Consider the following 23,706-nt stretch of genomic DNA (forward strand, 5'->3'; position numbering starts at 1 on the left):
TATGAGGTAGCCAAGCCCCCAGAACAACCATAGGATCCATGAGCAACTACACTGATACTAGAGCAAGTTTGGGGAGGGGGGAGACAAGCTGGTAGGCTTAGCATGGATGTGCGGTACTGAATGCATAAAATAAAAAATGCACATTTACATTTTTTAACCCTGAACAAAAACAAGTTACTTAAAATGGACAGTGCAGTTTATTACTACATTATTTGTCTATAACTTTTCAAAAGCTTTTCATTTCAACTTAGATTGTCAACATACCATCTAGAGACCACTACCAGATGAACTATGTCATTAAGTTTGTCAGATTCTGATCTAGAATGTGATTTATGAAAATGAAAATTAAATGACATTTACAAATGGAACTGAGAAACTGCACATCAATGAGAAAAAAGGGGAGAAGGAGTCTGAAAATGACTCCCTTAATGATTTCTCTAAAATTCCACAGTTAGAATGTTATAATCCTGCACTATAATTAGTTAAAATTGGCAATGCACTTTTTAAGCAGTATTTGTAATAAATGCTTATATGATGCTGAATTTGTGCAATTCAGAGCGAAATCAAGAGTTACTAAAATGGCTGTGAAAAACATTTACAAACTTAGTAGAGCAATGTTACACATCAGTTTGACAGAATGGTCATTAACATGAATGTTCTGAAAATGTCTTACCAAAATTCCACATAGTTAAAGGTTATACCCTGCACAACTGCATAACTATCAATTAATTATAATGGGCAGATGAACCATTTCACTTTAAAATACTGTACAAACCATGTACAATTCAACTACAAATATATAGATGCAGAGAGGCATATAGATAGATAGATAGATAGATAGATAGATAGATAGATAGATAGATAGACAGAGAGATAGATAGACCAATTTATAAGAGCAGTAAAAGTGGGAATGACAAGAGATATCACTGCATGGGATGTTAAATCACTCATTTTTTTCTTCTTAGGTTCATAGGTTTATAGGTTGGTACTGGGCTATCTGCCCGAAGGCATATATTAGCCCAGCCACATTGTGCAGTATTCACCGCCCCTTTAGTAGTTCCCTAAATCCTTGTACTAGCAGCTAGTACCCTTGGCCCTTATCTAGTAGTGCTGTTGGTGTGATCCCCGGTGTGAACTTTCTGTCTCTTGAAGAGTGATAGTGAAGTGATAGTGCTTCTCAGCACCCCGTCTATATTTGGTAATGTGGTAATCTTTGTCACTGTGCATATCCTCGCATGCCATACTGTACATATATGTATGCCAACATGAATAACTTTAAATAATCCAGAACCGGATCATGGTCAAATGAGGTCCTAGGCAGGATGAAGGACCAGGCCCCCCTCTGCCATAGTCCCATTACTTGGCTATCTCTTCATAGTCCGTATTGTACATTCTAATTTAAATAAAAAACAATACAACAGGTGCTGCACTAACATGCATTTTTTGAAGAACAAGAACTCAGAAACTGTAATGAATGACATTATTCGCGGATTGTAATCAATAATGATTGCAAGCGATTTGTCAAATAATGAACAATTTGAGAACGGTCTAACAGCTAGCACAGAAGTTTAAGGCTATGACCTGCTTCTTGTAGTCAGGTTTACATGGTTTGCATCAGGATTGTATAACTACAAATTGGTACCTCTCAGAAGCAACAGAAATAGCAAATGGTACCTTTTGGTAGCATACTAAACTTTCCAATGCTTCCTATGCTGCAAAGAAAATCCATTTGATCTCATCTTACATGTTTTCAAATCCCATGCCAGTACCTGGACACCTCTCATTTGCATGCAACACCTCAGTCTCTTTCATTGCTTCACATTTGAGACATTGAGACTGGATCTTACATGCAGAGCAGTATAAAATCCTCAGATATTTTTTAAGTAATGTCATGTAGATGGGATCCCCAGCCACCACTGGGCTCTTTGCAGCTTCTTAGGTTGTCTTGTGCTGGTTCTTGCTCTGGAATAAGCTCTCATGCAAATTAAGCCTTGTGCTCTTCATCTATATACAACCAACTTCTTGACACAGAAATGTTAGCTGCACAAATTATTTACATAGGACAGTAAATTATTACATTTTTCAGAAGTATTTTCCATTTAAAAACAAAAAGTGAGATGGACTACACTTAGACAAAAGCATGAATGGCATATGGAATTACAAACTGCTCCAAACCAGTATAACTCGTGGAATTACAAATTGCCACAAACCATATTCTAAAAAGTGCATGAATTGCTATGAGATCAGTTAGAGTCTTGACAGAGTAATAGCACAAGACTCACAATAATTATAAAGAAATAATCTTAGAGGTATTATGTGTCTCCATTTCCCTCTTGAAATGAATGTGCACCTATGATTGATTAGGTATACAGCACAAAATTTCTACATATATTTATTAAAATGGCATTAACATTAAATTGCAACTGTTTGCAAGAATATCCATATTTATGTATCTCCCTTGTGGTGGCTAGCACCTGGGACTAAGCACAAACTGTGGTTTACAGTGTACTAACCCTGGAATATTTCACAACTTTGTCCAACTTGTTTTAGCCAGTTTGTTTGGCAAGGGGCTCTGCTGTTATATATAGGATTCATAACCCATGGCTATGTTAATTATAAAACACCCAGTCAAGGTATCTCAATCTCTTTTGCAAAATAAACAGAACATATTGGAGGGATGGGTATGTATCACAATGAATACCTTTTCTATGGAACGGTCTTCCACTCCACATAAAGTACTTTTTTTACTCTTTTCAAAAGTAAATTGAATGAGTGGATGGATAATGGCAAATTCACTATTAATTTAGCACCCCTTTATGTTTGTCACGGATAAGAGAAGCATGTAAATTTCCCAACATATCCTTGTTTGGCTCATCTCTGGATTATTCATATGTGAAATATAAGTACTAAAAGCAACCATGAGAATGTAAGGCTAGACTTCTTAAGATCCTCACAGATCAATAACCTGTTAAGTACTTATGAACATATACATATCAGCGTATGCACCTAAATTAGAGTTGCAGATTAAATAAATTATGAACCGAGACGTAACCAGTATTTGGGGATTTAAACAGCAATTTTGTCTGGAATGTTACTTCCTTGCAAAGAGCTCCTACACTCCTACCAATAAAATAGAAGTTTTTTTTTGGAAAGTATAACTCTGCAAACCTAAAAAGGAAAAAAAAGACCTGAAATGATGAAAGTATAGCCATACTCACATCTAACCAGTCTTCTTCTTAATACTACTACTACTACTAATAATAATAATAATAATAATAATAATAATAATAATAATAATAATAATAATGATAATGATATTGATAAAAAAGAACTGACATTTCAGAGATAATGTAAAGTTGTCTATTTGTCTTGTTTGGTACTCAACCATTGTATTTTGGTAATTTTTGTAAAAGATTTTATCTTCTTGTAATTGCTGGAGTTTTCATTTTGTTTTTACTCCTTGTTTATTAGTGAAAAAAAAGATAAACAGAAGCTTGGGGAATGTTGTGATTGTATCAAATGGAGGGGTTAGGTAAAGCTAGCACTTTTTTTATGGAATTTCTTAAATATTACCCAGCTCTTCTTACACACCTTCATGGTAGCAGATAGTTCTAACCACCTATACATCAGACAAAAAGGTAGACAAGAGCATTTGTGAACACAAAAGCCACACGCGACAGCCAAACCATTTGATATACATGTCTGATTTGGCTATTAGATGAATAGTAATTTAGGCTAGCAAACAGAAATATCACAAATTGCTGATTTCATTCACTCTGAAGAGTATGGAAAAGGAAACAGCAAAAGTTAACAGAACATTAGCAGAACTACTTTCATTTATATAAAATAGTCTGCATCATTTAAAAAGAAGGATGCAACATACAAGCAGATGAAACAGTGTGCGTGTGTGTTACATGTGTATAGCTAAGATCACTAAGCATCTCACAGGATTATCTTCAGGGCTACGTCTGACATCTACAGTAAACATTTTTTTTTTACCTAACATTCATCTTCTTTTAATCACTGCCAAGTGCCAGAACATCCCAGAGCTACTTGAAGCAATATAATTAAAAATATATATACATATTATATAAAACCGATGATATCTTGCACCCACAATTTATTTACATTTGTGACAACTATCAGTGGCAGCTCACATCCAGAGGTTTTGTTATACCTGTAACAACTGACACTGACATTTTACACCCACAGTTTTGATACACTTACAATTCTTTAGTAATTTTAGATAATACATAAAAATGCAAGAGAACTATTCCAACCAGAATATAGCTTTAAGAGTTATGATAGCCTAAGTGAATTATTTCTGCCTGCCACACAGGTAGACCAAAGACTATCACTTTAAAAACTCAGGAAAACACAATATACTTCACATCAAAGGGATTTTATATAAAACAATTGTATTCTGTTGTAGACCATGACTTCTGAAAATGTTTCCATATAGTCTTATATGTATATGATGGATATTCTGTTGTAAAGTATTTTCAGAATATAGTAATACTATTTGTTAAACAAGTAGGCCCCCTGAACACACAGTCCTTTTTCACAGGCAAATCAGGAGCAATGGCTAGTTAAGCAACTTGCTCCGGATAACAATAGGTGAATCAGCGCTGAGAGAGTCAAACTCTGTACCTCAGAAACTATAGCTCTTAGCCTTAACCCTCTGTGCCAGTTCAGCAATTGAAATTACAGATTGTCATTTTCATGAGTTTATAAAATGCTTTGCTGTCTTTGGGGGCTATCATAGTTTGATCAAAACTGTATGAAGTAGGTCTTCTTTTACCTGCCATATACATTTCATTCAATCAATCTTTCACTTAATCAACCAATATTTATTAATAATGTACCTTGTCAAAAATCTCAAAGTATAGGGCAATAAACATTAAAGAGTTATGGCCAAAATATAGGGTCTATATCATATGATCGACATTTGAAAATGTTGAGTCACCTTTACTTGACATGAAAATGTCGAACTCTAAGTTTGTCGAACGGCCAAATCGAGTTCTTTCCAAGGGAAAGAAATTGGAAGGCCAATAAACAACACCACATAAAAACAAATGTATTTAAGTAGGGGTCATCAGCCCCCACACCCCCCTAACTAAATATTCTAACTCTGAGACTACACTACAGTTGGGGAAAGGGCAGGTGTAACAGAATGGCCGTGATTTGGCCATTCGACACACTTAGAGCTCAACATTTTCGTATCGAGTAAAGGTGACTCGACATTTTGAAATGTCAGTCTTCTAATATAGACCCAAAATCTACATATAGTGTAAGTTAAAATAATCAAATATTCATGGCAACAGAAATCAAAATAAATTAAGAATAAAGCCATAGACATCCAAATAGTTATAAATATAGAATAAAGTTAAGGACCTTGAAATGTTTAAACAAAGTCAAGGACCTTGAAATGCTAAACTAAACAAGAATGTTTTCAATTGATAGGTGAAGTCACTTTCCAGTTGATCATCATGTAGTTAATTGGTTAGTTTAGTTGCTACCACTGAAAAAGCATTGAGACCAGGTGCCTTCATAAACCCCCATGGATATCAAGTAATCCAGAAGCAGATGAAAGAAGATGACACTGAATAACAGCAAGAACTTACAGTACCATTATATCTATTGTTTACTATGTCGTATAAATATGGGGAGATTCCTCAAGATTGGAGACATGCATTTATTAAACCTGTCTTTTAGGGAAAGGGGAGTAGGACAAATCCAGAGTCATACAGACCCTTAACCCTACTGTCATGGGGTCTATATTATAAGATCGACATTTGAAAACATCGAACATATGGTCAACACCATATGGTCGATGTCTTCAAACATCGACCTTATAAAAAGACCAAAAAAGAAAGAAAAAAGTACCCTAACGGGTTTAAGCTGGGGGGCAAGCCCCCCTGCCCCCCCCGCTACTTAAATATACCAATGCCGAAATTGCACTACATTGCAGTAAATGGAAATCTCCCCGTACGGAGATTTCCGTTTACATGCTCGAGATTCTGAGCATTCGATATTCTTGTATCGACAATGTCAGATTCGACATTATCGGCTTTCGAGAATATAATATAGACCCCTTTCATGTTATGAAAAAATAATGAAAAATCTAATATTAGATATGTTATTATCGGAATTGTTAAGGTTGGGGCTTATTACCTTATATCAGAATGCATATGTTGAAAATTGATCTATTACCACCTGCAACATGATGTTCCATAATAATATAATAACAGCTATGAATGAAAAATTGTGCTGTGATGCAATTTCTATAGATTTAACTTAAGCATTTGACAGAGTCATGTACAAAACCCTGATCAATAAATTAGAACAACTAAGTATTGATATACTCTTGATAGGATGACTAGCTGAATGACTTAAAGATAGGACATGGCAAGTATCATACAACAATTGGACATGTGAAATTCTTGGTTACAGTCAGGGTGCCCCACAGGGCTCAGTCCTAGTACCATACTTATTTAGATTGTATTTTTCAGAACTTTTTCATCTGTGGTGTTCTACAGTCTGTATGCAGATGACTAGAAACAGGCTAAACTAATTACATGTGTTACAGATAAGGCATGTCTGCAAAAGAACTTAACCATATGGGCACATAAGAATAATATGATGATATATACATAAAAAACTAAGCAAATTAAATTTGGGAGACATAAATTAAAAGGTGAATATTTAATACAGCACACAGGGATTGAAACTGTAGAGTCATTTAAGGACCTGGGTATATGGGTAAATCTAGCTTTGAGGTTTTCTAATCATATCGACCAACTGGTTAATGATAGTTATAGAACCATAGATTATATAAAAAGATTTATAAAGTCTAAGAAATCAGAAATGATGAAGTCATTGTTTGTTAATTACATTAGTCCCGAATGTGAGTACAGAGCAACAGTATGGAAACCTTATAAGAAAACAAGCATGAGTAAACAGGAAAGAGTACAGTGGAAATATACCAAATGGTGGGTCTAGATTAGAACACTGAAGTGTTAAAACATCGAATGTTCTAATATCGACCCCTATTCAGCGAACGCTTGAAATAGCGAAGCTGCAGAACACCAAATACTTTCCTAGGGAAAGTATTCAGTGGGCCGTTTCTGCGGCTTCGCTATTTCCTCGACTGTGGCACAAAGGTGAAGGACCAGGTTAAGGTAAGTGTGCAAACGGACCGAGGTAAGGTGAGTGTGTGATAGTTAGGGACCTTAGGGATAGGGAGTGGATAAAGTGAGTGTGCGATAGTTAGGGGACCTTATGGTTAGGGAGCAAGTAAGGTGAGTGTGCGATAGTTAGGGTCTTTAGGGTTAGGAAGCAGGTAAGGTGAGTGTGCAATAGTTAGGGACCTTAGGGTTAGGAAGCAGGTAAGGTGAGTGTGCGTTAGTTAGGGAACTAAAGGTTAGGGTTAGGTTAAGGTAAGTGGATAGCTAGTAGTGTATGTATGGTTTAGTGTAGGGTTTTGTGAAGTGTGTATGTGTGGATTATGTATTTTGGTGTGCTTGTGCTGTGTGTGTGTTTTCTTGGAACAGCAAATTTTTTTCCCTTGGAAAAAATTTGCTGTTCTGAGCGTTCGAGTATATCACATTTTTAGATTCCAAGGTCAAGCATATGGTGTTCGATATTTTGGAATTTCAATAATGTGATATAGACCCACCAAGGGCATCCATGGATGTGAAAATTATTATGAAAAAACAAAATATTTGAACTTGTACAGTGCCTAATATAAAAATTTAAGAGGAGCTTTTATTCAGGTAGAGACAGCTACCTCTGGGAATGTTTGGAGCAATCGAAATGTAGTAGAAAATCATCAGACAACATATGTAGAAGATTCTATAGGAATAGAATTGTATTAGTTAGTTCTCTGTGAGAACAGCTGATGCATGGAACAACCTACCAAATTATATTAAAGCAAGTACCAGTTTAGATATTTTAAAGAACAGCCTGGACATTTATTATGGGAACAACAGTTTTGGTATATTGGCCCTCAAGATGGGCATTAATGCCCATGCTTGAAATATTTGTATGTATGTATGTATGTATGTATGTGTGTATGTATGAATGTATGTATATATTTTCCAGACAGCTAGGATTTCAACAGTTTGTATTTCTTTCTTTCTTTACTGTTGATGGAATTACTCCCACTAGGCCAAAGAACTCTTATGTTGGGAGAACAGAAGAGGCATTCATACTGTGTAGGGAAATTTAGACAGGGTACCAGGGAATTCCTTTACTTTTTTCAATAAGTGCCACTGGATCTTTGACAGATGGGATCTTGGGTTACCAATTTATCTGAAGAATGGCATACTCCAAAGAGCAGCACCACCCTCACTGTACTATGGTACCAGTTGTGGAAAAAATAAATCCAAGCTCTTGTGGTAGGAATACAACCCAGATCCTTTTTTATCTTACAGCAACAAATGTGAGCATACTCTCTGATGAGCCACTGATTTCAGATACACAGGAGCTAGAGCAAGTAAGCACAGAGGATTAAGGCTATAACCTCTTAATGTACTGGTTCCTGTTGTCCAAGGTTTGATTCATTCAACATCCAATTGTTTACTGTATGAACTTGAGCAAATAATTTAACCAGATAGTGTTTTGTGGCAATTGGAAAACTGGGCTAGGCTCTTAATGGTGTCCTAAACTACATACTTAGAAACTAGTTGTGAACCTATGTAATTCCTTGTAAATTAAAACCAAAATGTTTAAAACAAGGCAAAATCTACTTGAAAGTCAAAGTCAAGACCAAATTACAGTTCAAATGTGATATGGATGCTAAGATTAAGTAAATAACCTGGTAGCAGACTTCTAACTCACCCCAAATTTACACCATATACTGACACATCACAAGACAAGGTTGCAGACTTAAGGCATGGATTTGTTCAAATTTGATCTAAAGAGTAGAGTCAAACTTCATGGATTTTTTATTGTTTATGTTTGCATAATGGGGTAGAACACTGATCAAACTAACCAATTTCAGGCCAGATTGGAAATGCAATCAGACAAAAAGCACATGAATTACACATAAACTGTACAGGAGTTGTTATACTCCAGTTTAGTTCTAGGTGTTTCTAGAGCTGTTGCTAAGTACTAGTGACATCTCCAGTAATATGATACAATGTTGGGAGTAAGTCTGATAGACAGGGGAGTGAGAGTGTTTTGTTTGGTTTGTTGTAAAATAAAAGGAGAGAAATGTGTATGAGGGCTCAGCCCTCTGTTTAACTCATTACATCCGAGTGATGCCTCCAGGTGCATCTGCAGTTAACTCCTACTGGCACCTCTAGGCGTCAAATATTGCTTGTTCATATTTGTATCAATAATTCCAAAACCATGCTATATACAAGATTTTAAAATATTCTGTCTTAAAGCTTACATAATGGCAAACTCAATGGCAGTAATATTTGACCTCTGTCTATTGCAGGTAAAAAGATATTAACTGTTGCTTTTATGATATTAATGTATATAGATATAATCTTCTAATTTTTCTAAATAGCACAACAACCAAGTAATGCAGACAGAAATCCTTAGCCTCATATGAAAGTTCTCATCTAAATGAATAAAATGCTGCTAACAGTATGTGTGTAACTTGAGTGGTTGCTAAAGTATTGTAAGTTGTTTACAAAACATTACAAATGTAACAGTTGCTGTGTTTACTGTGACTTATAAATTTCAGTTTAATACTTGGAACCTAAAGAATACTACCACTATAAAATAGTTTGTGCTGTAGAGTTTGCCATGTAGACTTCTTTTATAACTCCAATCATTCTAGAGATATGAACATTTGTTTGAAATGTGAGAACATAATTTGATTCTGTCAAAAGACTTAGGCTCTGCCCATTGGAAGTTTCAGTGCAAATTTCCTGAGCTCCACTGGAGTGAATGAGTTAATGGGCAGGTACTTGTCATTCTTGATTGTGTGGCAGTGGTGTATTATCTAAGAGAGTTAGTTATGACTCAAAAGATTTTGTTGGAGATTGATTGTAGGGCTATTGTGTTCTTTGTTGGATGCAGAGACTATTATAGGTATAGCTGGGTTTGTGGAATGCCTTTGCCTATAGTGGATGTTGAGGTGATAGGAAGTCGGATATTTCTGAGCCTTGAACAATAAGCAGCTTTTGATCCATTGTTCTCTACACGAATGGAAAATATAGTTCCGATGATGCCAAATACCTGAATATTTGAAGGCTGATGTGTTTCAATTGGGAGATTGTTTTGGCTCTTGATTTTTTATGTTTTGAGACAACTTGCAAGCTTTTGGCAGGCCAGAAATATCATAGTTTTTGTAGAAGTTTACTGAAGGATAATCATGTGGTAAAAGATGTAGGATCATCTTGGAGTGCAATTTGAAGTCCTAGATGATTGAGGCTCAATATAAGATGACCATGTGATCTGCATACAGGATGAGAGGGAGATGGGGAAGATCCAGAAGACGATCATTTATAAAAAGTGACAAAATATGTGGGTTGAGAAGTGATTCCTGAGAGACGCCTGTCGGGATGTGACTGCAGCTGAAATAGAAACTCTTAATACTCTAAAGGATTTCATGATGAAGTAGTCTTTGAACCATGAGGTGGCTTATGTGCTAATTTCCAATTCAGTCAAGTGGGAGAGTAGAATGGAGTGGTCAACTAGGTTGATGGCCGAAGTCAGATCAATGAAGAAGGCACCTGGAAGGTAACCATTTTCTATGATGAACAACATTTCTTCTTTAAGGGTCTATACAGCAGTCATTGTTGTCCTGACAGACAAGCATTCATGTTTTTCGAGGGTACCTTGTTGCACTCAAAATGTGAACTGATTGCATGATTTTTCTCTAGGATTTTACACAGAATTGGTGGGATGGACATTTCAACATAATCAGTTTGGAGTGTTTCATTTCACCCTGTCAGCCACAGATGCTTCTGCTATTTTAACATAGAATCCCTAAGAAGGTTGAGCTGAGCATCACTGATATAACTATGATAACTCATACAGTGTCATCAAACAAGGTAACACAGAACAAGTTTGCAAACAGCAAACAAAAATGCCCCCAGTACAGATCATCCATGAACTCCACACAACATAAGACATTTTCAGAGTATGCATTTCTAGAAATCACCATTTCAGATCTAATTGACAGACAGGAAGAAATGACAGAGCCTGTAATTTATATATTTATTTATTTATTTTACATTAGTTAACTGGGATAGTCCGACTGGATATATGTCCATTTTCAGCAGAGGCCCAGGGAGAAAAGCTCCAGATAACACAGATAGAACATAACAGATATGAGTCAAACATATTTACAAAGCCCTCTAGTAGGTACTCACAATATACACAGTGTGTTTTGTTCTTCTTTCAGCTTTTCCCGGTTAGGGGTCGCCACAGTGGAACTCCGGTCCGCTAATAATTGGCAGTCGATTTTTATGGTGCCGAGGTGCCAGCCTAACCTTCAATGAAGGCACGCCCATTCACGCATGTCTTTCAAATGCCAATATACACAGTGTGTAATAGTATACAAAAACAACAGGCTGCAGCAAGCTATTATTAGCAAGAGATGTGTACAATATTAATTTAAATAAGGCATTGAATAAGTAGTGATTAATCAAGGTTAGTACAGGGACAAAGCCAGTGCTCTTTAAAATGCTGTTTGAGGCCTTTTTTGAAGAGACTTAAAAATGGTAAGGTTAGATGGAAGTGAAATCCAAGTTTTACCAACGACGTTGGCAAACAGAGAGTCGCCGGCTGAGTTAATGGCTATGTGGGTTTAGACTAACAGTTTATTTGATGATCATAGTTGCCTTGAATTACTGTATGTCTTTATGATATTTTTAAGTGCTGGAGTATTTTCAGGGTGGTACAGAATTTTGTGTGCTACTTTAAGCTGATTGAATAGAAGTAGGCTAGGCAGTTCTAGCCACCCGAGAAGACTGAGGTTTTGACAGTGATGTGTCCTATATCTTGAGCCTATGGCAAATCTGCCAATATGGTTGTAACAGTGAGAGAGCTTACTAAGTTCAGTTTTGCTCAAACTGGAAAGCATGGGGGAGGCATATAGAAGGGTAGAGAGTAGGTGTGAGAGGGTGATTGCAGTCCTAGCTAATGGCGTTAGAAAAGGTTTGCTTCTATATAATGAGCCAAGCTTCTTATTAATGGTTTTTATAATTTTATTGATGTGCAGATCAAATTTGAGATTATTGTCCACTATTACTCCTAAAAGCTTAGTATGGTCATCTGGAGAGATAGAGGTACTGTTGTTTGATGTTATGGAGAAGGAAAATGGGGTGGATCTACTGGTGGGGGTAAAGAGGAGCAGTTTAGTTTTGTTGGGATTTAACAACAGACGGTGATTAGAGAGCCAATTTTCAACTGTGTTAAATGTGTTTTGTGTTAAGGTTTGCAAGTCTAAAGGGGTGGAGGCTGTACAGATCAGGGTAGAATTGTCGGCCTATTGAATGCAGATTGCATCAGGGATGGGAGTATGAAGATTGTTGATGAAGATAGAAAAGAGTAGAGGACCTAGAATAGAGCCCTGAGGGACACCAAGGGTGAGGACCTAGAATAGAGCCCTGAGGGACACCAAGGGTGAGGGCCTAGAATAGAGCCCTGAGGGACACCAAGGGTGAGGACCTAGAATACAGTGCTGAGGGACACCAAGGGTAAGAGGTAGCAGGGTGGACAGTTTGCCCTGCTATAATATAGCCTGTTGACTGCCATTCAGATAGGGTAGGAACCACTGAATAGCATGGTTATCTAGGGAGATGAAATTTAGGGAATGGATGAGTAATTTGTGGTTGACCATATCAAAGGCCTTCGACAGGTCTAAAAATAGGGCTAAAGATAGCCCGTTGTTGTTCCTATTTTGGAATATGGTATTTGTAAAGGAAAGGAGGGTGGAGGTGGTGCTGTGATGAGGCCTAAAGCCATGCTGAGAGTTGGCAAGTAGACCGTTCTGAATGAGATAGTCCATAAGCTGCTTATGAACACACGTCTTCATTAATTTGGCTAGTGTTGAGAGAATGGCAACGTGTCTGTAGTTGGACAGTTCTGTTGAACTTCCACCTTTGTGGAGTGGAATAACATGGTATATTTTCCAGTTTGAGGAGATAGTTCCATCAGTTAGTGTTCTATTGATTAGGCTAGAGATGGGGAATGCTAAGGCATCGGCAGCTTTTATTAGGTACTCTGCAGAAAGGAGGTCAGCAGAAAGGGTGGTTGGTTTTATTTTTTTGATAAGGGATTGGATAATAGTGGTAGAAACAGGTTGGAAGTTAAAGGGGGGATGAAAAGTGGGTGTATTAGTGGTAGAGTTAGAGTCGGTGGGAGTAAGTTGGTTAGCTAAGGAATGAATAGTTTCAGTGAAAAAGTTATTAAAGGCAGTGGCAACAGTTTCAGGGGATTTATGGGTGTAGTTTGATGGGGTTGGGGTAGTAGATTATCCTGGATGAAGACGTTGGTTAATACCTGCCCAAAACTTCTGGGGATTGTTTTGGTGTTTAAATTGGAGGTTCTGGTAGTAGTTGTTTTTGTCTAGCAAAATGAGTTTTTTATATAATTTCTAAGCTGACGATATCTTACTTGGTTGAGGGAGGCTTTAGTTGTTCACCATTTGGTCCAGGCTATATTTCTAAGTTTAATTTTAATCTTAGTTTCCTTTCTGAGCCATGGAGCAGTATTAGATTAATCTTTATAGTATGTGCAGGAGTATGGGAGTCAATGATGCTCAGGAATTTATTGTTAAAGAAAGTTACGGCTTCATCTAGCAGTAGATTTTTTAGGATTGACCAGTTGACCGATTTAAGTTCATTTAGGAAGTTAGTAGGGTTTTTATTATTTCTGATTGTTTTGTACATAGTCTTGTGGTAGGTTTTTGCCTTATGCTTAATAATATCAGTTAGTGACTGATCACTTAGGTCATCGGGGAGAGTCCCAGCTGTATACAAGCTTGGGTGAATATTGATAAGTGCCCAATCTAAGATACTTTCCTTGTTGGTGGGTTTACTAATCCTAGTGAGAGAGGTTATTATTTGTGTGAACCTAAACAGATTTATATGGGTGACAGGGGATTCAGCTGAGCAGGTGCACCAGTCGGTGTTAAAGTCACCAAGAACAATGGTTTCTTGGGGGTAAGTAGTGGATAACCATTGGAGGATATCTTCCAGAGTCCTTATCTTATTGCCTGGGGGAATGTAGGCACAGACAACATTTATACTCTTATTGTTAATTTGTAGTTTGGTAATGATGATTTCTCTGTTATTAAATGGGAGTGGTTGCACTGGATCTCTATTAACACTTAATGTATTTTTGTAAAGAACTGCTATCCCACCTCCCTTTTTTGCTGTTCAGTCTAATTGGTGAATGTTGTAGCCCAGGGTTAATACCTCATTATCAGCAGTAGTAGGTTTAAGCCAGGTTTCTGTAAGGCACATTATGTCTGGAGAATGAATTGCTAACAGGGCATGCAGGCTGGAGATTTTATTATTTATACTTCGAATGTTCATGTGAAATTTCAGGAGAGTGTTTGCAGGGCTGTTAAGGGGTAATTTATTGATGGGGTTGGTGGTGTAGGCACTATTGTCACCAGGTGGAGATGGGCCAGGGTTGGCATGGATGTCCCCATCTGTAATGAAGTTATATTGAAATCTGATTATGAGCTTTAGAAACATGAATAAGTCTTAGATAGTGCTTGTCCCTTGGATTAGATTTTAAGGTTTTAATTTTTAGTCTGAATCATATCTGTAAATGATGAAGAAGGACACCATGATCCACATATTCCAATGCAATAAAGAGATTAAGAAGGCCATGAAGAGAGTGAAATTTCTGATCTCTTGCTCCGAACCAATCACACATGACTTGGTAAGGACTACCTCAGTGCTATGGTACATTGCAAATTCAAATTCATTCATGAGTAGGCAAATAATCCTCCAGTTATATACCACCACCTTTCTAAAATCTGTCACGAAAGGGAAGAATAGAAATGAGTATATATATCTGTTAGATGAATTAAAGCTTCTTATTTTTGTAATGAGTTCATCTATTACTTCTTTAATAACCTATTGAATCTACAATAAAAAAGAGAATGTATAACAATACTATAAATAACAGGGCGTAACACCCCTAGAGAAGGAATAATTCATCCAGTGGGACAAGGATCAAAACTACAACGTACAGGATGAAACTGACTAATCATTTCCAAAACCTCCACATTCCTACATGGAAGAAAGTTTAGTAGAGATGTAAAAGCCATTCCAGTAGCCGTAACATATTCAAGAGCTCAGTTACAAAAGTCAGACCTAGATCTAAAATAATCAGCTTCCCCATTCCCCTACTGGATTAACCATAGGATGGTAAATTGCAGAGTGCACAACAGGAATGTCTGTCTTTAACTGAGCTCCACAGTGAATATCAAACCAATCCTGTGTAACTGAAGCACTGATAGCTTGTAAAAGATACAAAATCAGTCTAAGTTTGGTGTAAACAGACATAGTACTATATAAGGCAGTCTTATCAGCAGTCCTGATTAACAGGGTGACCAGTTTATGCAACCTGAAACTTGAAGTCTATTAGTCAGGGGTATCTTAATAAGAAAAGACAGACCTTTGCAAAACAAGGTTTTCCACAGTGATAGGTATGAGATTTCAGTACAGTTTCAGGGTCTACCTTATCAGACCTGTTTGTACAGTACCAGGGTTTGCTATAAAATAAGTTGTCTTATCGATTAAATACACTCTAGAAATAGCCTTCTCACATCCTGAATCCTCGGAAATAAGGCAGAAATTAACAGTAGCAGATGGGATGGAATGGTGGGCAAAACAAACAAACTTCATCAACATGTTAAAAGAACAGATAATAAAAGTCAACCCATCTGCAAATAAACAAATGGAGCAAAAAAAGGCAATATAAGCACTTGTTAGCAAAGATTAAAGAGTTAGTAGCATAAGAAAAATAATGCAAAATTGAAAACAAGCAAAAATAAATTTATCTTAAAATATCATAGAAATAAAATATTTACTTATCACATAATCTAACTGTAAAATATTAAGTTTAATAAGAATTAAGATAAGTTAAAAAAGAATAGGTCACAAGATCCAATCTGCTGGGGGGAAAAAGAAGAAAGTAAGACCAAACAGTATCAAAATAGGAGTGCAAATATAAACTCATACTTTATTAAGTTCTCCTGTAAAGAAATGACTTGTTTTGTGAGAACATCAGGTCACCAATGGTGGATTCAGGAAATGTGAAATGATGGAAGCACATTCACCAAAACGACATTCAATGATAGTGGAATTTATTTCTTTCTCTACTATTTTGTGACCTCAGAGCTGGTATATATCAGTTTGGGGAATGCAGGGGGCTTGGATATTCTCTGAAGGTAGTTCAAGTGAACATTTTCCATAGTTTTTAATTTCAATGAAGCTGTCTTCTGGGAGTCAACATGAATCTACTAAAGTAGCCTGTGTAATGAATGTAACACTGTGACGCTAGAGTTTGAATCAGAATATAAAGGCAACTAGAAGTCAAATCAAAGTAGGCCCCAAAACAACTGTGAATCACAGATCCAATATAACTTATATGACAAAGAGAAAAGCATAGAGGATACCAAAAGTATAAAAGTAGAGATTGTCTGAGTAGGCAAAACGTATTCAATTAGCAAGCAATGACAGAAAAAAATAATCTATCAAATGCACATGTAGTGAAGACACAGATGGACTCCCAAAAGATAAAATCCACAAATATGATTCTATTTCTAGAAATTGATTCAAAAATCAGTAGTCACATTGCCTGGAATTTAGATAAGATCAGACAGTCCAAGGAAAGTCACATTTTAAAGAAATTCCTGCAAGGTTCAGCAATGTATCGACTAATGCAAACAAGATCCAGATGTAAAGATAGAAATGCTACAATATGATTGAGGAAATAAATGTAATCCAGCTCTACAATTGCTATTGCCAGGGCAGAGTAAATCTGAAGAAATGCCATACTAGAACATATATAGACATGCAGATAAACAGAACCCAGAATCATTAACGTTTCTCTAGGCATTTTCACTCAACAACTAAATTCTAGGTCAGATCATCAAAAGACGAACACTAACTGCTTTGACAAGTGCCTCCACATTAAAATGCTTCATTACTTCAGAAGACAGATACAAACTCATAACCATTCTGTCTATATTTCTGAGATCAGCAGTAATCTGAAGACTCACATAATTTAAAGTCCAAGGGCCTGCAGGTATTGTTGATGCTGATGAACATGCAGTTCAATTACACTCAAGAATTAACAAGTCAAATAAGTTAGAAGCAAACTCCCAGAAGCTGCCAATGTAAAAAAAAATCATAATAATAATTTGCCAGTCACAAAACACAGTTTCTAGATCCAGATAATTAAAGGAAAACTCCGTCTTAGAACATAAAAACATTTTTTCACTGTATCTTTGTATTCTGAGCTATTTTAATGCCTTAAAATCACTCCATACAATTTTAATGTGTTTTCCACAAAATGGCGGATGACCGGGCCGATCTTGGTAGCAGGATCTTGTTTTCTTGCTTTCATTCCTTCTTCCCTAGAATACATTTCAACTCTCTTTAAATGAGTCATGCTAGACATAAGGAAGTGGTGACATTTTCTCATATTATTAAGATAGAATGGCAGGACTTGGACCTTCTGTAACAGAGCTGCTTCTATGTCTCCCTGACTTTGCCTCATTTATGTGTCTGTTAGAGTTTGTTTTAGGTTATAAATAGCTGTTTGCTACTTATAGCAAAAACAAAAAAAAAACAGGTAATCAGCAGGCTTTTGTAAAGGGATTCTTTTGTAGTTCTAAAAGAAATGATAGACCTTCCCCACACTCTCATACTGAGGTGTGAAAACTCTCACTGCAGTAAATGATCCTTGCTATATTATATACACCTGATAAGTAGTAGGACTTCAAAGTAAGTCTGTCTGCTACTTCCCAATGCCTTCAGTTGGAATATTTTTCTCTTTCATGAATGATGGAGAATTAAAACATGCTTTACTAGTTCCTTAATTATTTCTGTCATGTTTACCCCCCTTTTTTTTTATTTTGTATTTATTTATACTTTAGTAACCTGGAAAGTGAACTGGTCCCAAGATCCTTTTCACCCACGACTCGAGCTACATTGCAAAGCTAATAACAAGTGATAAATGCACTTAGCAATACAAAGAAAAAAAAAACTGACATAAAGACTGACAAAGATTGAATGCGCAACACATATCTGATGCGTGACAGTGAATAAGTAAAACATTAAGCAACGTTTACTAAAATGTATATATTAATAGTGCTTAACACTGCTATGTTAACTTTATTATGATGAGTTGTATACACCCATATTGCATATTGCATGCACAAACACACACACACACACACACACACACACATATATATATATATATATATATATATATATATATATAGTATGTGTGCGTGTATGTGCTTGTGTATATATCTAAGTACGTGTGCAAAAACATGTGTGTGTCTGTGTGTGTGTATATAAATTGGAGATGTAGATTATATGCCTGTGTGTATGTACTTCATGTACTTTAAATAAAAACAAATCAAAATGGGCATTTTTGTGTAACTGTATATGCGTGTCTACATATAAACAAGTGTGTATACAAATGTATGTAGCATGTAAAATATTCGATGTAGGATGCAGTACTGTGTTTAAATGCACATGTCTAACTGTGTGTGTGTGTGTGTGTGTGTGTGTGTGTGTGTGTGTGTGTGTGTGTGTGTGTGTGTAAGTGTGTGCGCATTTAAAAACAGTTAAGTACTTCTGATTTCCTTTTCTTTTTTTTTAAACAAGACGCACCTTTATTAAATTATCACTTTTGATACAATCATATATTTATATAATGTTTTTTAATGCAAGAGCACATAGTAAATGTATGTTAAAGTAAATTCAGCTGTACATTATGGTTGCAATCAATGGTCACATTTCCTTTGTGGTCTACACAATGCTTGTGCACTCTACCACTATAAAGACTTACTCAAAGTTAGTGGCAATCTCTTACCATGGATCTGCATATACCAGATATGCATCCCCTCTGGAAGGATGTCATAAAAAAGCATAAAAGAGCTTTTTATGAACAGTATCAGTGCATCTAGTTGATAGGGTTGCCACTTGTCTCTTTCTGCAGTTCTGTCCTGTGGGGGGAGGGGGGACTTGAAAATGGCAAATGTATTGATATTTTACAAGAAAAAATATTTTCTGACTTTTCTCTAAATGTCACAGAAATCTTTGATACTACATTTAAGTTATCTTAACATATAAACTATTATAAATAACCAACATTTAAAGCTTATCATTTCAATACTGTGTTGCTGCTTATGTAAATTTGTCAGAAGAGGTAACAACTGCTTTAAAACCTCTGACTGATCTAATTGCTTTGTTTTGCTACAAAAGGAGAATGTTAAGTTTTTCTCCACTCTGTTTTAAAAACAGTAGAAAACAGTTCCACAGCTTTCTGTCTTTTTTATAGCAGTTGCTGTATTCCTGATATTAGCAGATTAATTGACCATCTAAGACTGACAGCAGTACCTGACGGGCTAAACTACAGATTGATCTATCTCTATGGTATGTCATGCTGGTGGAGACAAATTCCTTTGCAAAGCATGTAAGAAGTTAAGCTTAAAAAAAAGGAGGGGGGGCTTTCCTTTCCTTTGATTCCAAAGCAAAGAAATGAAAGTTTGCAAAAGTTCAAACAGATTTCTGATAACTACACAAAACTGGAACTATACTGTAGGGAGAAAAGAAACCTGAGGATTGGGTTAAACTATAGGAGAACGAAGAGTTTTTCCTTTAAGAAAAACAAGATGAATTTATATTCGACTAACAAGCACACTTCATTAAGAGAAACATGGATACAAGATTCAAAACACTGGCATAGCAGCAGAAGAACACAGATGAAAAATAAAATAAAAGAAGAAAACCAGGGGTGGAAGACAAACAAACTCAGCAGCTCAGGTAGGTAGTTAACTGCCACTATCTTGCCTTTAGAGTTTTAGACTTTATACACTTACACTCTTTTACTGGCAAAATGATACTGAAATGCACCAAAAGATACTACAGAAGGATATATTATAAAGTGCTGCCAGCTACATTTCTAAAGGTTTAATATACAGGTTATGTAAACTGTTGACTGCTGAGGTCAGGAACTCCACTAATGCAGTCCTTATTAGTAAATAGTAGACCTCATTAACCTCTGACTTTCTATCACAGGACACAGGTGTCTCTCAATTTCAGTAGAGTACAACCCAACCATCAACTTGTACAATGCTGTGGATCCCTAATAACATATATGCATTTGTGTGTGTGTGTGTGTGTGTGTGTGTGTGTGTGGGGGGGGGGTTATGTCAGCCATTCTGCCACTGACTTCTCAGCTTACCTCATATGCATCCAGCTTACTTCTTCTGCCCTAGTTCTGGGCATTGTGGTTATCCCAGTTTAGCTCATCTGTTGGTTGGTAACTACTATCCATCACTTTAAAAATCATATGTTCTGCCTGAACAGTGGATGTGGTATCAGAACAATAAATCAGAAGTAGCAAAGTTTGCTGTGGAGCACTTTAGGTTCTTTTTCATTAAGCCTCTATTCTCTGTGTTTAAGCATGCAATGACACCTGCACTGTTCCATGCACAGAACCATTTCCTTGAGTACTGATAAACTGTCTTGCCATTGTCATCCCCTTGTCTCCCCCAGGATACTGATAGTTAAGTATTGCTCCCACTCTCTGTTACATGATAGAAGAGAGCTGACAATTAGATACTTGATTCTCTTCCCAATGATCATTTGGCAGCACACAACCAGCTAACTGAAGCCGACTCAACAGTGGTGCTGAATACTGCTGTGACCCAAAAACAGAGGAGGAGTAGGGCACATTGGCATTTATACAGGCATGGAATCTGAAGAGACCAGCTGGCTATTCAGTCATGACGAAACTCCTCCTCTCTCTTTTCTATCTAAAGTCTATTTAGACTGGATACTTTTGTATCTGGATTTTCTAGTCTGTACTATTTAAAAGCTGCCTCACAGGTAATTACAGGAAAAGCCAAAAGGAGAAGAAGAAGAAAAAGAAGAAGAAGACAATTGTCAAATCAGAGAAAATAACATATTCAATGAATTGGCAATAATAACTCTCAGAAAACTGTTAAATATCTTTCCAATCATAGTAAGAATTCTTAAAAATAAATGCTGAGTTAATTATTATTTGATGAAAATAATTTATACTTTCAGTGGTAGTAGCAGATCCCCTAACTTAATCAACTATAAATAAACTGAAGATAAGTCATATAAAGAAAAGACTGTATTCAAAGTTTATAAGAATCAAAAAGCTTTGCAAAGAAATCACCAAGGTGGTGCAGTAAAGCATGCAATTTTGCTTATTAGGGATCCCTTATATAATAACATCCGAGGATTAAGAAATCCTTGCCTAGTGGAATAGTTACAGAATGACGACCAAGCCTCTCTTACACAATTCAATGACAGCTAAGGAAATGACTAACACTTTTAATAAGAGCAATTCTCTCCATAGGAAATTTAAGACTCTTTTCCCATTTGCTGGCACATTTTATGAGTGTTACTGATCTGTACAAATCTCACATTGTTGAGCCATTCCTGAAAGAATAGTTACACATCTGTATTTGTCTGTAAATTGTATATTGCAAAGCTACACATAAGTTATAAATATTGTTGGTCTTGATATGTTAGCAAGACTGTTACTTACTGTAAACTGGATTTGACATCCACCCATGATATAATCTAGAAAAGAGTGCATCTTGTGAATCTGTAAATAAAAAAGCACATAGCATATTACCATTTCACTGAATTCTTCTTTTAAAAAAAATAATACTACTCTAAAGAAATTGTTTGTTTATAACTACACACCCAATGCAACAATATAGCAGTTACACACAGATTTATTGTGCTACCAGTTGCATTCTTTGAATCTGGACTTTAGATATACAGGGCTGACATTTTATTCCCACCAAAGAGAAGTTGTACCACCATCCCATTACCACCACCGCCATCATATGACTCATGTAAAGTCTCATCAACAAAGTCTTCAACAATAACTTTTTCTCGTTAAATTAAAATCATTCAGAAAAGTAAAGTGAGAGTTTAGTCAAAAGGTGACATTTATTTCATTTCTCTTCATCTGTTATAAACTGAGTTGACCTTCTGTAAAAGAGAATCTTTTTCCATGCGGAACCACAGTTAGGAAATATGTTTTTATTTGGTTACAAAAATAAAATATGTTAACATAAACCTTGTGCTTAATCTTTGCTGTTTGCCATGAACTGCAGTATTAATAGGTTACATCTCATTCTACAGTCTCTGATTTTCAGTTCCATGATTTCATGAATTTCATAGATGTCGTTTCAAAGAGAATTACAAGCCTGACATTGGGGCAGTACAGGACAGATAATGTATATTTTGACAAAATGAAGGGGTACAAAGCCATTCCCAAGACAGTTTAAGTTAATAAATGCCAGGTAGCAGAATGACAGTTTACCATGAGAAGGGAGATGGGGCAATGGAAAGAGGTATAGCAGACCTGAAGCATGTTAACTTGTTGTCTTTAGCAGCCACCTCCTAAACTCAACATATGCCAGCTTCATGGCATACATTAACAGAGTCCTGGCTACAATTTGGCCAAGCAGGATTTGACTAGTGACCGGACGGCTGGACGAGACAGCTGGGGAAAATCAAATTGAATGGTTAATGCCTGCCTGCTTGTCTATCTCAGGAGAAGGGTAGCACCCAATCCTCTACTGCACTGAGCCCAAGTGGATTGTGGAAAAAGTGCAGTAGCACAAAGAAACACAACATGTGCACTGACCTTCCAACAGTGCACAAATACTGTAGCCATACAAATTCAAATGGCCAGTTGTGCACATGTCATTGGGATGATATTGTGGTCATGATATGACAGTCACACATCAGAGACATGACATGGGGAGTTACAGCCACTACAGAAAGCTGCTGATGACTGCTTTGCGGCTGTTCATTCTGACAGGTGATCAGTGACAATGTAAATAAGCAAATAAATGAATAAATAAACAAACAGAAGGAAAACATTTTGTTGGAGAGGGTTCCTCTGCACCCTAGTAGCAAGAGTGTGGAGTTAGAACTCATCTGATTGAAGGCTTTTGGTACAGGGCTCATTTTTCCTCTTTTTTATTGGTTAATTTGTTTAAATCAGTTTGCTCTAATTTGCTACATAAGCCCAGTGTTTGTGTGGGTTTGCTCTTGTTTGCACATTGCACACTGACAAGCAGCAGTGGGTACTGTTGGCAGTTATAGACACAAACACTTCTGTCTGCAAATTTCCCTTAGTACTCTGCTGGTGCTCCATCACTGATTTCTCAAGATTGTCCCTTACTGACAGGTGATACATTAAGCAAAGCTCCTGAGGTACAAACACAGATCCTATCCCTTCACATTTTTTGTCCACTTTTCTTGTCCTCTACTTTACCTGGTCCTTTCTGTCCTCTCCCTGTTTTCTGACCACATTAACTTATCTAGCATTATGGATGGACAATTTCCCACATTTTATCCAGCCAGCCTGGTTGACTTAGGTATCCTGAGGCAATATAGCAATTGCCTCATGTACACTGAAAACTCACTTCTTCTAGTCCAACAAATTCATTATGTGATAGATACATCTATATCAAGTACC

At 36.5% G+C, this 23,706-nt stretch overlaps 1 protein-coding gene across 1 annotated transcript in view; it reads right to left on the reverse strand.

Annotated features, from left to right (window-relative positions):
- The window catches only part of LOC122797654 (copine-4-like), a 1,365,845-nt gene that overhangs the window by 168,743 nt on the left and 1,173,396 nt on the right, over nucleotides 1–23,706 (reverse strand). The window contains exon 9 of the mRNA XM_044066195.1: nucleotides 21,751–21,810. Within this exon, the coding sequence (XP_043922130.1) occupies nucleotides 21,751–21,810 (60 nt within the window). The remainder of the gene's footprint in view (nucleotides 1–21,750; nucleotides 21,811–23,706) is intronic.

This window comes from Protopterus annectens, chromosome 3.part1 (genome assembly GCF_019279795.1).
Source record: "Protopterus annectens isolate FY-2018-M chromosome 3.part1, PAN1.0, whole genome shotgun sequence".
Classification (NCBI taxonomy): domain Eukaryota; kingdom Metazoa; phylum Chordata; order Ceratodontiformes; family Protopteridae; genus Protopterus; species Protopterus annectens.